At 37.6% G+C, this 18,011-nt stretch overlaps 1 protein-coding gene across 4 annotated transcripts in view; it reads right to left on the bottom strand.

Annotated features, from left to right (window-relative positions):
• The window catches only part of LOC129771114 (E3 ubiquitin-protein ligase goliath), a 222,956-nt gene that overhangs the window by 69,552 nt on the left and 135,393 nt on the right, over positions 1-18,011 (bottom strand). For 3 of the 4 annotated variants that reach the window (XM_055774458.1, XM_055774461.1, XM_055774459.1), the window contains exon 3: positions 8,548-8,559. The exons of the other annotated variant lie outside the window; for it this stretch is intronic. In XM_055774458.1, the coding sequence (XP_055630433.1) occupies positions 8,548-8,559 (12 nt within the window). The remainder of the gene's footprint in view (positions 1-8,547; positions 8,560-18,011) is intronic. 4 annotated transcript variants of the gene reach the window in all.

Here is an 18,011-nt window from a genome sequence, read left to right on the forward strand (position 1 = left end):
TTCAATTCAATTTTCTACATTCACTTCGATTGATTTCTACTCCGAGAGTATTGTGTAGAACGAAGAGCAAGAAAATTAATCTCGCCTCTTCCAACTAAACCAAACTGATATGTTCCATTGATTCGAAGAAACGAAGAAAGTGCTCACATATTATGAAAATTTATCTCGTATATTCTCTTACACATTCTTCATATGTTCTATCATTTGAAACCAGATGCAATAAAATGACATTATTATTGCAAGCCGGCCAACCGATTTTCGTATTCCATTTTTTCACAATCATTATTTTGATATCAACGTTCAGAGACGTTGGAAAGGCCTTTTAATCTATTTTTATACTAACTGATCGGGTAAAATTCGTCCCGTCCCGTCGTCCCGTCCAAAATTATCTTCAAACATTCACGTTTTCTTACTAAGCGCAAGTTCATGAGTCCAATCGCAGAACTGTTCATTGACTGATCTTCTATTCGACCCCGTTGAATTTACCTTTTAAAGGGTGTGTCACATCAAATTGCATCACGGAAAAAACGCTGTAGAAATTTAATTTTTAGGAATTATATCTTCAGCTTTCGCTTATAATCAGATAAGAGTGTATAGATCACGTTGGCCATGCTTCACTGTCAATTTTTCGTAAATTTGGAAAAAAGTCGTCGAACGAAAAAGAGCGTCGTGAATTAATCCTGTGCACTCATTTCGAGAATCCGGAGTTGTCACATCGGGACATCGGTAAGATGCTGGGAATCGTCCAATCCACGGTCAGCAGAGTACTAAAACGATACTTCGAGAACCTAACCATCGACCGGAAGGTGAAGAACGGCAAAAATGGATGCTCCGTCAGTGAAAAAGATCACAAGCGCGTAGTTAAGCAGTTTAGACGTGATCCGAGAAGTTCGGTCCGGGATGTCGCCAATAAGCTGAATTTGCTTTCATTCGTCCAGCGGAGCAAGCAGCGGGAGGGCCTGCGTACATACAAGGTTCAGAAGGCTCCTAACCGCGACGAAAGGCAAAACATGGTGGGGAAGACGCGAGCCCGGAAGCTGTACACCGAAATGCTGACGAAGCCGCATTGCCTGGTAATGGACGACGAAACCTACGTCAAAGCGGACTTTCGTCAGCTGCCGGGCCTGTTGTTCTTCTCCGCAGAGGACAAATTCAGACTTCCGGAGGAGATTCGCAAGCAGAAACTATCCAAGTTTGCCAAAAAGTACATGGTGTGGCAAACGATCTGCTCTTGCGGAAAGCGGAGCGCCCCCTTCGTGATGACCGGCACGGTAAACGGGCAGGTTTACCTAAAGGAGTGCCTACAGAAGTGCTTACTACCACTATTGAAGCAGCACGAGGGCCCGACCATCTTCTGGCCGGATCTCGCTTCGTGCCACTATTCAAAGGACGTGTTGGAGTGGTACGAAGCCAACGGGGTCACCTTCGTGCCAAAGGAAATGAACCCGCCCAACGCGCCGGAGCTTCGCCCAATAAAGAAATATTGGGCGATTATGAAGCAGGCCCTCCGGAAGAACCCAAAAGTTGTCAAATCGGAGGCGGACTTCAAGAGAAAATGGATTTCTGTTCAAAACAGGAAGTGGGTTATATCTGAAGTATAACCGCAAGGTTGACGTAGGACTATCGTTGCCCCTACAACCAATTTTCATGTCGATCAACTACATACCAATTTTCATGTCGATCGGTTCAGTGGTTTCCGAGTTCATAAGAATCAGACAGACAGAATGACAGAAAGACAGACAGACATCACTCCATTTATATATATATATATATATATATATATATATATATATATATATATATATATATATATATATATATATATATATATATATATATATATATATATATATATATATATATATATATATATATATATATATATATATATATATATATATATATATATATATATATATATATATATATATATATATATATATATATATATATATATATATATATATATATATATATATATATATATATATATATAGATGTTGATAATCTGAATCGGTCCAGTAGTTCAAAGTTATAAATTTTGGTGGTGGAAAAAAGGGGTCAAAATTGATTTTTCGGACCATCGGTTAATTTTGAAAAATCATAATTCAAGAACAACAAATATCGTCTCTCTGATTTTTTGGATATGTCTGTTAGAGTGTTTAACAAACAAGCTTTCAAGAAAAAAATATAAAAAAAACACAGCGCCCGTGGTCCCGATACCATGTAAACTATAATATACAATCAATAATTACAAAAACAAAAATTATATTTTTCCGAAGAAGAATAGCTAACTGGATTTAATTTGATATGTCTACTTTCTGAATCGGTCGAGTAGATTAAAAGTTATGTTAGTTATGTTAAGTAAATTTTTGAAAAAAAACAGTTTTGGGAAAAAGAGGAAAAAGTTGATTTTTCGAACCGGCCTAAACTGGGAATGGGCACCCTAATGAAAAAAAAAAAAAATACGGATCTAATATTTTGCATCAAGGAACAAAATTACTACATTTCATGAAAATCTGAGAACTACTATATCGGTTTGGCATGTTAAAATATGATTTTTCTTTCGTGAGTATATGTTGTTATATAACAGTCAAAGAGCTGCAATTAAAAGGCTTGTGTATAAAGCCATTCCATGTCAAACCGGTATAGTAGTTCTCAGATTTTTGTGAAAAGTGGTAATTATGTTCTTTATCGCAAAACATTAGACCCGTATTTTAATTTTGACGTAGGACTACGTCCTACATTAAGGGTGCCAAATCAGAAAACAGGTCACGTTTCTATGAAATAAAGTTAACGTTAATAACTATTTTTCCTGAGAACGAATTTTAACGGATTGCATACCAATCGAATCGGAAATTTTCTAAGATTTGTTTGATATTCTATTGACGATCTAATGTACAAATCTACACCTAGGCGGCGCTGCGCTGAAAGTGATGATGGTTATCAATTTTGCCATGTGAGCATATGGAAGGTTTGTAGTTCTTTCCATAAATTACAATGTTATAATCATAAAAGATTATTTGATTGCGATGAGTTTGGAAGAAATTTAATTCTGCGCAATTTTATATATAACATGTTATTTTCTTACCTCTTTCAGTAGTGAAAACTGTATAAATGTTGACAATGGTTGAATTTAAAAAGGAAATTCGAGAGCACAATCAAAAACAAGTTGAAAATGCATGATTCCTGCATGTGAGAGCTACCTTGGAAAGTCCGGAAATAAAATATACGTGATTTGTTTTTGAGTTTTAGGTTACATTATCATCACTTTCTTAGTTCAAAAACAAAGTCCAGATGTCTCACCAATCATTTACGTTTTGCGTTAGATCGCCAATACATTATAATCCCATAGTCTGTATATGGTTTAAATTGATGAAAATTGGAAGCTTTCCCATTTTCCCATACATTTTTTCTGTCCATTGGTGTGCTTTCCCGAACAGAGCTGTCAATAACGAGCAACTTATGCAGCTGCTAGAATAGAAACAGTCGGAGACGAATGAATCGTTGAATTTAAAGTCTCCGTAAACAAAGGAAAAGAAAAAGAAGAAGAATAGAAACAACGAAGGAGGGATAGCGAAAAGAAAATATTTGCGAAGTAAGCTGTCGCTAGCGTAGAATTATTGCATCTCCTCTGAGTAAAATTCTCAGAATCTTTCTGTGCCCGAAACAACGAAGGACGTTTATTCTGCTCGTTTTGTGTTTTATGTTTCCCCTAGAGCTGTGAACGGTAGCAAATATTCACTTGAAGTTCATCGCTGCAACCGGTGTTGCCACATATATAGATTTTTCTGTAATGACACAGATTTTCAACATGTTTTTTGACCAAGAATCTGTATATACAGATTACAGATTATTGGATATCCATTCAGATTTTATAAAGATTTTGTAGCGATAATAATTTTCAAATGTTTTGATCATTTTACGCAACAATCAACAAACTCAATCAGACAATTCGAACAGTACTAAACTGAACTATTTTTGCTCCTTTCAAATTTGTCAAATGTAGTCGTGATGGAAATCATATTTTTTCACAATATAATGCGAACAAAACAAAACTTTGAAACCGTCTCGGTACAGAAACTGTGAACACAACTATCAAATCGAAATTATTTGTAAAAATCTGAGGGGGAAGTGCCTCAGTACAGTTGTTAAACGACATCAAGACTAAATTCTGCAAAATCATGTATAAACACCACGAGAAAAGTGATCATTTAATGAATGTTTATAACGTGAAACTAAATGAAATAATTTTTTTCCATCGGTTTTCCCTAAAAATACATTTTTAAATGTTTTTTTAAAATTTTTTATTTGGTATAATTCTCTATGTATCTAACATATTAGGTACCGCAAAGAAATCTGTAAGACATACGCCTGGGACCGCACGTTTTGGGGAAAACTAGTACGCTTCATTTGTTCGGATTTCACGAATGAGATCGTTTCCTTTGGTGTGGATGAGACGAAGGCAAGCCATCGGTAGGCCTTGTTAGATTCTTGGGAGACCAAGGATTTAACCATCAAATATAGAAAATACGGGTTTTTTTTCTGATACATCCGTAACAGATGGAACACCATACACGAGAAAACTCGTGAGCGGTGCACAACGGATGAGACGCGAAACACGAGAAAACTCGTGAGCGGTCTTTAAGGTATGGAACTCTCAATCTAAGATATTACACATTTTTTTATCAAATTCGATCTCTTTGGAAAGAGAATTGCACAGTAAACTTTAACATAGGACTGAAAAGTGAAAAATAGTCTTATTCAGATAACTACTGGCAAGCTATACAAGTGATCACAAACCTAAAAATTTGGATAAGCAGATATATCAAGCAAAATCCGCAATACAGATTTTCTATTTTCTCTACAGATAAAAAAGATTTTTTAGCTCGGAAATATTCAATGTGGCAACACTGGCTGCAACTGTGTGCATCTGTTAGACGCGTGTTTGACGATTGTTGTATGGCGATGCACGGAAGATGCCTCTCGTTAAATACTCAGTCCAAGGCGTGCATTGATACGAAGAAACAAATTGCGACATATGACCTTAGAGGCGAATGAACTGCAAAGTTTAAAGCCACACAAAAACAAAGAATGGAATGGAACATATGAAAAATTAGTGTATTGTTCTCATAAACATTGCTTCTCGAAATGATTCTACAAAACCACGCAAGGCATTAACCCTTTCGCTACGAGCGTCGTCTATAGACGACATGAGAGTGATACCAGCGCGATGTGCATACTTTTCGGCGCAGTGCTCCGTACAGCGGTAGCACTCCGGCGGAGCACACTGCCGTATTGAAAGGGTTAAACCCTTTCAGGGTTCCCGGAACTTTTTACTAAAGAGTTATTTACGAACTTTCGACATATTCGCAAATGTTATCCGAAATGATAATTAAGAAAAAAAGATTACGTAGTCCTACGTCCCAAGCGGTCGTGTCTCGGATACAACCTCTCGAGTTTTTTTTTGCTAGGGTGCCCATTTCCATTTTAGGGTGGTCCGAAAACCCCATTTTTCACATTTTCCCAAAAATGCCATATAAAATGGTATTGAGTGAACATATGACTTTTCTATCGGAGCTCGAACAGTGGAAATGTAGTTAATCAGTAAAAAAAAAACAAGAGGTGGGCTATATCTTTGATATAACCGCAAGGTGGACGTAGGACTAACGTTGACTTAGAAATCAACAAGTAACAATAAATCTTAACGTTTCATCTTTCGAATAAAGTGATTATCATACCACTTCGTTTATCCGGAAAAGAAATATTAACGATCAAAGGGGGAATCGATTCCTCCTCGGAAATACCCAGCGCAAATAGTACCCACTCCCCAAGCCCCGACAGTTGGAATCATCGTTGATCCGGAGCAGGATTATTAACGCTTGAGAAGGAATGTATTCCTCCTCGGAATTACACAGCGAAAATAAGACCCCCTTCCCAACAATTCCAAATTCCCAATAACGAAGATCGATTGCAGCATTAGTAAACAAATAATTTTATAACGCTACTTTTATAAATGTGATTTCTTCGATATGTAATGTAATATCCACTTTGATTATATCCACTACACCGTATCATACCATATCAAATCCAAAATCAATCCGAGTACAATAGTACTCGCAGCTTGCATCTTATTTTCTATGCCAATTTCCCTTGGCTCCATGGTTTTGAAATCTGTGTTAGGAAAACATTCCGATTTGCAGAAACCCATGCGAGTACAAATGTACCCGCAGCTCACATCTATTTTGCAATGCTTCATGATTTTCAAGTTTGTGTTAGAGAAACATCCATCTATTCCAGCGATCGTACCTCAATCGTACCAATTTTAACTGAGTGGATTTCCGAGCGACACTCGCTTATATACCGATTGGTGTGATTTCAATAGCCTGTTTTGAAAGTAATTTTAGGGTTATTGAAACAAATTTTTGGATCAAAAAGTAACAAGCATATAACGCGTAGACATTTTATTTGTCGAATGAATTGTTTATCATACTATTTCGTTCAGTTGTTTAGGAGCTATTAACGCTCAAAATCTCGTTCTCCGACGTAACGCTTTCGTTTTCGAAAGGTTGAACTTACACCTCAGTATATAAATGAAAGACTTAGTCCTACGTCAAAAAATCATTCATAAATTCCAATAATTTTGAGCGATGTGGGATTGCCTCAAGGCCTTGCTTCAGATGGGATGGATATCCGGTTAAAGATAATAACGGTTCATTCGTGGGATGCAGACCGCTATCAAGCATTCACTTGCATTACTTCGATCGACTTATCTTTATCAAAATTGATGTGAAAAATGTCGTATAAATCGAAAAGGTAAACAGAACACAAGCACTCGTTGTCAATCAGGCTCCACCAGGTCGGTCGGTCGGTCGCGGTGACGAGGGGTAGGTACATTATTCATTACTTTATTGACCAAGCCGGTGAGTAAGAGGTTTTGGTTTTGCCGTCAGTGAATGCGCACCGGCGCACTATTATGGCGTGTGTTTGATAACAAAAATAGCAACATGTTCAAATGTCTCGCAAATCACACACACACTTGCTCTTTGCTTACGATCAATACGGGTGTTGGAAGCGGAACACAATCGTTGGCATAGTGATGGTGGTGGCTGGTGGAAGATCAAGGTCTCGACTAGGCAAACAGTATGGGGATTGACAAGCGCTGTGATGATGGGAACAGTAGCGTTCAATTTATGATTCCATATCATGACCGTGCAAGCAAACGAGTCTCTGATTAATGATTTCTGTTTGTTGAAAGTTCGATGAAACGGATTCGTTGTCCGGTTAGCGAGTATGGAATTCACTATTGGCCAATGAAAAGGTCTTCAATTAATTTTCTCATTTTCTCTGTCAAGCGGTTGCTACCCATTTGTGTATGTTCAATTGAGTTAGTTCTGAATTGAATCACAGAGAGCAGCACAGGGTCATATATATTAGACAAAGATTGATCATCCTTTTTTTCTTATCGAATAAGTTTCGCCGTCTCAAAGCAGTATTACCTACTTGAATTATTTTATGTCAAATTCGAGAATACGCAAACCGTACGAACTTTTGATGTCGAAAAACTCCCCTAGAACTGAAACCGAGCCCGTAGCTCGCATGACAATATTTGTGATGCTCATCACTCCGTCATGGGTGCCCAAGACCGATCATCTTTGAAATACTTTTTTTGCAATCTGAATCGTTCATCCAATTACTTGCAAAAAGGCAGAGAAACAAAACTGCAATCAAAACAACACGTTCAAACGGGTGCAGCACAGCCCCTCTTACGCTACTAAATTGCAACATTTCGACTTGACCGAGGACCGCTTCTTAGTGGGTTTCTGGTTCAATCGCTAAATTGGGCAAAAACAAACAAGCAGAAACTATAATGCAGAAAGTGAAAACACAAGCAAAATCTAACAAGCACAGAAATAGCCACGAAGCACCCGAATTTTGGAGCGCGTGCTTCTGGGACGGGTTCATCACTGCCGTCATTCACGTAATTTTGAGCACATCATCATTCAATTCAGCATATGTATGCGAATCGTCTCCGAGCCGCCAACAGCAACAACACCAACATATCGTCGAACCGTTTGCTGAATCGCTAAGCGATCATCGAGGGGCTGTTTTTTTCGAGCTGCTTTATTTGGAAAGGTGTGCATGCGGTGCACTGATAACCTGCCTTCTCGAAGGTCATCGCCGCCGTCGATGTTGGGACATGTTTTGCAGCGCTTCGGAATTTGAATGAAAGATGGCGGCGATGGGTTGCGAAAACGGTCGGGGAAAAGTGTGCAGCTACAGTGCACGAATTAATCCGAATCCGAACATTGCAGCTATCATCGACGGGCGCGGCAGAGGAAAAGATAACAGGGATATTTACAAAACAGTCGCTACGTGACATACATTTTATAGCTGTTCCATAAAATATGGTATGAGTTTATAGCGTAATTTTAGTCAAATTGCAATTACAATGAGAATATAAATGGACTGAACAATATTTTGTTTCTAAACTTGTATAAGCATTACCGAAATAACGAAGTTGGTTGGTTGGTGTGAGTAACCTACCTTCATTGTCTTCTGAAAATAACAAAAGTTACAATCAATCATTGGAATATTTTATTAAGAAATCTAAATGACAATAAAATCTTTTTGAAACATACTTGAATTTGAAATGATTAGCTTAACTAAAATCACCGAACAACCAAACAGGTTTGGTTAGCCCTTTGGAGGATATTTTTTTTGCAACATCTTAGAGGAAATCAGCCTAATGCATAATATTACAAGAGAAAATATTTCTCAGGACTAAAAAGAAACAGAGTAAATTTAACTAATCACTTTGTTTGAATTCGTTTCTTCGATCCTCTCGATATGATCATTCGATGCCGAACAATTTCACGCAGAATCATTTATAACCCCCTTCGACCCTTCTCGTTTCTATTGTAAGCCTGGTTTTATCAATATAAATAAAAATGTAAGGCAAAATCTGTTGGTAAGCGCAAAACCCGAAGAAGGGATAGTCCGATTTTAGCCTCCTGTATTTTGTTGTTTTTGTCTCTTCCCGTAGATCAATAAAGTGGAGAGAAAAATCGGAAAATTTTCGGAAAATCCTGAAGGAAGGTCGGAAAATCCGGAAAATTCAATTCCCACATGTTCGAAAATTACATCATAATGAACGTTGTTAGTCCATTCGATATTTGCGCTATCGAAATTGACCTTTGTTCGTAAGTGGAAATGGATTTTCAGGCGGAATAACGCATTTCCATATCTTATATCTATAAATAAAAATGGAAGGCCAAATGTGTTGGTAAGCGCAAAACCCGAGGAAGGAATGGTTCAATTTGAGTCATCTATAAAGGGTGTGTCACATCAAATTGCATCACGGAAAAAACGCTGTAGAAATTTAATTTTTAGGAATTATATCTTCAGTTTTCGCTTATAATCAGATAAGAGTGTATAGATCACGTTGGCCATGCTTCACTGCCAATTTTTCGTAAATTTGGAAAAATGTCGTCGAACGATAAAGAGCGTCGTGAATTAATCCTGCGCACTCATTTCGAGAATCCGGAGTTGTCACATCGGGACATCGGTAAGATGCTGGGAATCGTCCAATTCACGATCAGCAGAGTACTAAAACGATACTTCGAGAACCTAACCATCGAGGTGAAGAACGGCAAAAATGAATGCTCCGTCAGTGAAAAAGATCACAAGCGCGTAGTTAAGCAGTTTAGACGTGATCCGAGAAGTTCGGTCCGGGATGTCGCCAATAAGCTGAATTTGTCAAGTTCATTCGTCCAGCGGACCAAGCAGCGGGAGGGGCTGCGTACATACAAGGTTCAGAAGGCTCCTAACCGCGACGAAAGGCAAAACATGGTGGGGAAGACGCGAGCCCGGAAGCTGTACACCGAAATGCTGACGAAGCCGCATTGCCTGGTAATGGACGACGAAACCTACGTCAAAGCGGACTTTCGTCAGCTGCCGGGCCTGTTGTTCTTCTCCGCAGAGGACAAATTCAGACTTCCGGAGGAGATTCGCAAGCAGAAACTATCCAAGTTTGCCAAAAAGTACATGGTGTGGCAAGCGATCTGCTCTTGCGGAAAGCGGAGCGCCCCCTTCGTGATGACCGGCACGGTAAACGGGCAGGTTTACCTTAAGGAGTGCCTACAGAAGCGCTTACTACCACTATTGCAGCAGCACGAGGGCCCGACCATCTTCTGGCCGGATCTCGCTTCGTGCCACTATTCAAAGGACGTGTTGGAGTGGTACGAAGCCAACGGGGTCACCTTCGTGCCGAAGGAAATGAACCCGCCCAACGCGCCGGAGCTTCGCCCAATAGAGAAATATTGGGCGATTATGAAGCAGGCCCTCCGGAAGAACCTAAAAGTTGTCAAATCGGAGGCAGACTTCAAGAGAAAATGGATTTCTGTTCAAAAAAAACTACAACCTGACGTTGTACAGAACCTATGGACGGGGTAAAGAGGAAGGTGCCAACATACAGGTCTGGGCTCGAAGTATGAATAAAAATGAAAATGCCAAAAGTTGTTTAATAGTTTTTATTCTACTGTCTCAAATTTTCAAAAGGATCGGTCTACTGGGCGATCTTCTACAGCGTTTTTTCCGTGATGCAATTTGATGTGACACACCCTTTATTTCGTTGTGCTCGTCTCTTCCCGTAGATCAATATAGCGGAGAGAAAAATAGGAAAATTCAAAAATTGAATTCACATATGTTCTACAATTAGCCAAGCGTTGTTAGTCCATTTGATGTTGGCGCTAACGGAATTGATTTTTGTTCGAAAGTGGAAAAGGATTTTCAGACGGAATAACGCATTCCTATATCTTCTATCTATATAAACAAAAATGGAAGGCCAAATGTGTTGGTGTGCCCTAAACCCTAGGAAGGAATGGTCCGATTTGAGCTGTCTTTATTTTGTAATATTCTCTGTATCAAAGATGTATTCCATGCAACGGAGAATCATGTTATTTCCAAATGCTTGAAGAATCTTGAACGAGAATTGTGTCTGAAATCATTTTTATATTTTAAGGACGAATTGTTGTAGAAGTACTAGACAATTTATAGTAAAAGAAAATTGTAAAGGGTCAAAGGGTAATCAATCAATGAAGAGTTCAGTGATTGGACTCACTAACGTTCACTTAGTAAGAATCTATTTTGGGCGGGACGAAGTTCGTCGGGTCAGCTAGTACTAGAATAAAATGTTCATTTACATATGATCTTAAAGTTTGAAAATAATCCAATTTTGTCTGATCGAAATGGCGAAATGGTGTTTTTTTTTCTTTCGAATGAAACCTAAATTTCTGCATAACTCGAGAACTAATCAAGCAAATTGAACCAAATTTGGCATATGAATGTTTTAGGGAGTAATAAATGTTTCTATGGTTGTTCGCCTACCTACCTACCCTTTCTCTAATGGGAAGGGAGCTGTCATACGAATGAAACACAAACTTCTGCATAACTCGAGAGTTAATCAAGCAAATGGAGCCAAATTTGGAATGTGAGGGTTTTTGGGTACGCGAATTGTTTCTATGATGGTATGGCATCCCGCCCTCCCCTGGAATGGAGAGGGAGTCCCACAAAAAATATTACAGATATTTCAACCAAACATATTCCAAACAAACATGACAATTGAAAATTTCCGGAAAACTATTAGGGAAAGTGAGAAAATTCGGAAAATTCAGTTTATACGCATACATTATAATTTACACACGATTGCACAGAAAATCCTTGTGACCCCGAAAACGTCAGATATTTTTGCCAAAGTGAACCGTAGATATTTTAACATAAAACGAGAGAAATTCGGTATCCTCCCGTTTTCGGAGATCGTTATTAAAAAATGTGCACTTGTCTTGTCAACTATTAAAAATGATCTAATGGCGACTAATGGTCGATTACAATTTTTTAACACATACAGTCTTCCAAAACATACGCCAATATGAGTGAACCACTTTCGATCTAAAAAGTAAAAAAAGACAAAAAAAACCAATGGCGTCAACTGGAACCTATTCCACATATTTTATCCTCACGTCCGATGCAATAAACTACAAACGGGAGAAAAATCAGTTTCGAATATTTCTCTTCTTTTTCGTACATCGAATGTGCGTGTGAATGCATGAAAAACTGCATTGAGCACTGAGCATGCAAATGATTTGAGCACAAACGATCCATACAGCATCATAACAACAATCGACGGATTGCCCCAGCAAACGCATACTTAAATGCGAGCGCTTTTTATTTTTTTTTCGTTTGAGGTTGATGATACACGATACTTAGCTACTTCTTCTTCTTCTTTCCTTTGATAAACGAGATTTTAAACTAACTTAGCTATTTTGTTTGCTGTTTTATAGTGACTTTCAGCCTTTTAGCTAGCTCTCACCCAGTCTTCAGAATGCAACACGGTACTGATATGTGACAAGATTTTTGTATTCAGTTGGGCTCTCACTTCTTGTATACACATGCGCTCTCTGGTGAATGAGCACGCTTTGAAACACAGATCAAATGTTTTGTTGTCAGCACCAGGGTTTGACAATTTCGAAACTAAAAAATGAGAATGACGTTTTTACTTCTTCCATTCTCTTCAGCCAATTTCAATTTCGATTGTGTGTAACCACAACGCATACTGAAACAACGATTCTTCTATTTTGTTTTCGTTCTGCTGTGGTTTCCTTTGAATTTGAAAGCAGACGCTTTCGCTTGACGATTGAAACCGCTCTATTCATTATCATTTGAATGGGCTTCCAATTGAATGTTTTATTCGATTTCATTTCTCCAAAATTATTTTTTCCGGACCGTCTTTTAAAAAAACGGAATTAAAAGAGGCATATGAGGATATATTAATATAATATTACAACCATCGCCGACAACTGATTACGCCTGCTGGCATACTGCACTTTCTTTCACATCTTCATTTTTAAACGGTTGTATTCAGTTTGCCCTGTAGTATGTTTGTATGTTTGTATGTTTATATGTAGCTCTAACCCACATTAATAGAAATTTGACCCCCTGTTGATCGATTGAGCTGAAATTTGGAACACACCTTTATCTCTGTAGTCTTTATAAAACTGCGTATTTCATGATCTCGAAAATCCAAGATGGCGGCCGCTACAAAATGGGGGATCACATATTTTCTCAAAACCTCATCGATATGGGTTTTCCAAAACCCCATCAACATAGATATCAAATGAAAGAGCTTGAATAGTAGATCACAGTAGATCATGCAAAATCCAAATCTAAGATGGCCGCAATCACAATATAACAAATTACTTTATTAAACGGTTTTATTCAACTTGAACTGTTTGTATGTATGTTTGTATGTCTATAGGGTTGTCCCAAAATTAATAGAAATTTGACCAATAGGAACTGACCGAATTCATAAAACACCTTTATCTCTGCTGTCATTTTAAAACTCTTATCCCATGATATTGATAAAACCGATTTGGCCGCCACTACCTAGACCTAGACTAATGAAGAAGAGGTGTGATAACTGCTAACTACTACTTGCCTAATTATTTTCTAGCTTTTGGTACATTATTATGTTTAATCACAATGAAACCGTTTAACTTAAAAAGTTTTTTTTTCTCATTTTATTTTTAATGAATACGGCTCGAGCTTCAAAGAAATTTTCATTCGAAATAAGACACTTCCATACGATGTAAGAACCTTTCATTTTCATTTGACTATTTGATATTTTCGCTTCAGTGTGAAGAATGAAGGAAATGAACTTGAAATGAAACGTTACTGTACGAAGGTGAAGTGATATTCTCTTTATTAAGTATGAAGAGAATGTAGCACTATTTTCAGCCTGCATGAGTTTGTATGAAATTGGAATGTTTTCAATTTTGATTCAACAATTCAAACTGTTGGGGATTTCGATGATTGAGTTTTGACTTGATTTTCTTCCAAATCTACGTTGTGAAAATGTCCTTCTTTTTCCGGATCAATATATATCCGGAAAAGAAGAAGAAGAAGAATTTTATTTATTTCTTTTTCCGGATGAATATTTACGTCCGATTTTTTATAATGCATTTTCTGACGATTTTTATACAGTTACAATTTTTCATAGTATGGTTTACTCATTTTTCTAATTATTTTTTTTTCAGTTATAATAATACTTCGAGGGAAAACACAAACCATTTACGGTCTGGGCAATCGAAATATATGCCAAACAAATCTTATTGAATTTACGATTCGATTGGTATCATTCTCGGCTCCTCTTCTCTGTTTATAAATATAATTTTCATTATCTGCTGAATTTCGAATCACTATTTTCCGGAATAAGTTAAGGAAGTGTTATGTCTGAGACACGACCGCATAGTTGACGTAGTATTATTTTAGGATATTTATTGCATTTTTATTTTCGATTTGTTTGAAAATTTTCATCATTAAACCGTTCAAAGATATCGTTTTATATTATCGCTTTTTATCTCGCTTTCTTTTGACATAGCATATACACATCATCTAAATCATATGATTAAAAAATGTTGTTGAAGAGAAATATTGATCAGTAAATTTCCATCACCCAATTTCATCAATATTTTGGGAAGTTTATACGGCAGTTCTGCGTGGGAGGCTTCTGAGATACTGAGATGTTCGCGCTGACATCGATAAAAGTTTTCCAATTGAAACAGAACGAATTATCAGAATTGCGAATAAGAGCACGTTGGCGTCGATGAAGTTAATTCAGCTCAGCACGAGCAGTAAAGTTTCTAAATAAATATCACTACAAAACTCATGATAAATTATTAGCTGAAGGGTTCACTGTTCAAAGCTTGCTTCCCACCGGGGGCACACAAGCGTCGGCGCATTGATTCGGGCATATTCGAGCCGAATATTTATAGTGTTCGAAAGCAGCTTTCATCAGAAATACCATTATTCAATCGTTGCTCATTAAAACCGGAAAGATATCCACTTATTTCCATCACAATCAGCCACTACTCTCAGCTACTCTTTGCGTCTCGACGAAATATACGAATAGATTGACTTTGAAGTCTTCTACTATACGTTTTGGCGAATTGGCAAACGAGCCAGATGCGGCACAAACAGAAGTGCAATTTGATACATACACTTTCGCAGAAGTGCAATTTGGCATGTATCACATTCTCATCCGAGACCTCAAGGCGAAACAAAAAGCAGAACGTAACTGTGGATGACGTCGCCAAGTCGCGAAAAAAAGAGAGATGAGGACATGTTGTTCGTCGTGTTGAAAGTGCTTCCACCCTGTGCTTCTCGGGAGGCGACTTTCATCTCACGGGATGTTTGTTGTACATTAGGTACTGTCGGGGTAGTTTTGCTTTTGTTTTCATTTTAAAACATGTTCCTCAATGGATGCGTGATGGTTGATCTTTGACCCAGCTTTGTGGGCAAATGCATGGGTTCGTTGATTCATTTGCTATAATACGATAATAGGGACCCCTCTATCGTCGGTTTCGTGATTATTTTTTCCCCGTCTGCTATGTCGTAACTTTGCTCTCGAATCGCTTTGGTTTTGATGCAGTACGGCTTGGGCAAGATTTGTCACTCATCGTCAGAATCTAGATCACTAGATTCGATAATAACCGATCTTTCTGTGCTCCATTTGATGCTGTGCGGTATATAGGTAACAATTGTACAATTGTGTGTTGGTGGGATAATTTCAAAATGTGTGTCACTAATATAATGGATTAGATTGAGGTTCGATTCGCTATGCGAGTGTACAAGGGAGAGTATATATTTATGTGCACTTGGAATGATTTTTTGTCGTTTGTTCATCGTTTGAGTGCGTAAGTGAATACTACAAGGCTAGTCCAATTACACCTATCATTTGCTTGATATCTATATATATAAACATGGATTTCTGTCTGTCTGATTCTTATGGACTCGGAAACTACTAAACCAATCAACATGAAAATTGGTATGTATGGGTTTTTGGGGCCGGGGAAGGTTTTCATGATAGTTTGAGACCCCTACCCCCTCTCTAAGGGGGGGGGGGTTGTGTGCACTGCCATACAAATGAAACACAAATTTGTGCATTACTCGAGAATTATTCAAGCAAATGAAACGAAATTTGGCATACGAAGTTTTTGGGTGCAATAAATTATTCTATGGTGGTAAGGCTATCCACCCCCCTCTCTAAGGGGGGGGGGCTGCCATACAAATGAAAAACAAACTTCTGCATTACTCGAGAATTAATCAAGCAAATGAAACCAAATTAGGCATCTGAAGGTTTAAGGGTGCAATGAATGTTTCTTTGGTTAGACTCTCCACCCCCTTTTCAAGGGGGGCTGCCATACAAATGAAACACAAATTTCTACATTACTCGAGATTTAATCAAGCAATTGAAACCAAATTAGCCATCTGAAGGTTTAAGGGTGCAATGAATGTTTCTTTGGTTAGACTCTCCACCCCCTTTTCAAGGGGGGCTGCCATACAAATGAAACACAAATTTCTACACTACTCGAGAATTATTCAAGCAAATGAAACGAAATTTGGCATACGTAGGTTTTAGGGTACAATAAATGATTCTATGGTGGTAAGACTCTTCACCCCCCTCTCTACCATACAAATGAAGCATACATTTCTGCATAATTAAAGAACTAATCAAGCAAACTAAACTACATTTGGCACGTGGAGGTTTTAGGGAGCAAGAAACATTTCTAAGGTGGTTCAACACTCTTCCTATCTTTCTGAAGAGGGGAGGGGGGAGGTCTGCCATAGAAATGAAACAGTTTTGTTAGAAATACTAGGAATTTTATAGTAAAAGGTAAATTCAACGGGGTCAATTAGAAGATCAATTAATGAACAGTTCTGCGATTAGACCCATGAACATGCTAATAGTAAGAAAACGTTGATGTTTGAAAATATTGATAACAAAACACAAATTTTGGGCGGGACGAAGTTTGCCGGGTCAGCTAGTATTGAATATAATTTCAGGTAACAGATATTAGGGTAGACAGTGCATACGATATAATGTTCTATGTACTACAGACAACTATTCTGTTGTTCGGAAGGTAATTTCGTAATGCAGAAAGTAAATTTCATTTTATTTATTTTTATAATTTTAATGCAAAAGTTGATTCTTCACACAATTTTACATAAAAACATTGAGAAAGTTGTTGTTCGAATCCTGACGTTTTTTGGGGATTTTTTTATGAATTTACTTTATATTTATATCGACCGATCTATAGCTCGACCGGTTTTGATGAAATTATGCACAAAAAACTTGGTAGGCATGATATAGGTTGTAAACTATATATGATACCGCTAGGAAACCGATTACCATATATTTAATACTGAATAGGGTAGCTTATGACGAATAGAATATTTCATGAAATTTTCATGAATATTTTTTGACGTTTTTCTTAAATTGGTCTTCTAAAATACAAAAAAATAAATAAATAAAAAACATATATTTTAATCGCGGTTTTAGTAGTTTTGCATAAACAATATTCAAATAATTAAACCGTCGTTCGTTTTTCAAATAGAACCAATTTATTTACATTGTTAAATGACAGATGGCGCTACGTTCGCACATTGCCGGCGAGCTTTTTAAATGTTCGCAATGAATTTTTGAAATTCTTCAAATTACACATGCTCGGATTGCAAAATTATCACGCTATTATCATCAATCCTAATTAAACACCAAACACCAGTGTACATCCAATACGTAGATCACAGTGCACGTCACAAGGAATCTCTTTGACGAAAATCCACTGGCTGTTCTGAAGGGACACCACGGATATTGCACAAACTTTATAAAACAATATCCCGCTACAGACACTTCATTCATTATGAACATCATTAAATACTCATTTTTTTATTAATATTCATGAACATATGGTTAAAGGATACGAAACAAACAATTCGTGGATTTTTATGTGTATCGTATAATGATTCGGCGCGATTAGGACAACGTCGTTTTACGATGTCGTGAGCTATGTCAACAATTCATAGTCGACATTTATGCAAAGGTAGAGAGCGAACGATTGCGATTCATTCGACAGTAACAGAAGCGGTGTGAGGAAGAATACATTCACTTGCGA

This window comes from Toxorhynchites rutilus, chromosome 2 (genome assembly GCF_029784135.1).
Source record: "Toxorhynchites rutilus septentrionalis strain SRP chromosome 2, ASM2978413v1, whole genome shotgun sequence".
In the NCBI taxonomy this organism is placed as follows: Eukaryota; Metazoa; Arthropoda; class Insecta; order Diptera; family Culicidae; genus Toxorhynchites; species Toxorhynchites rutilus.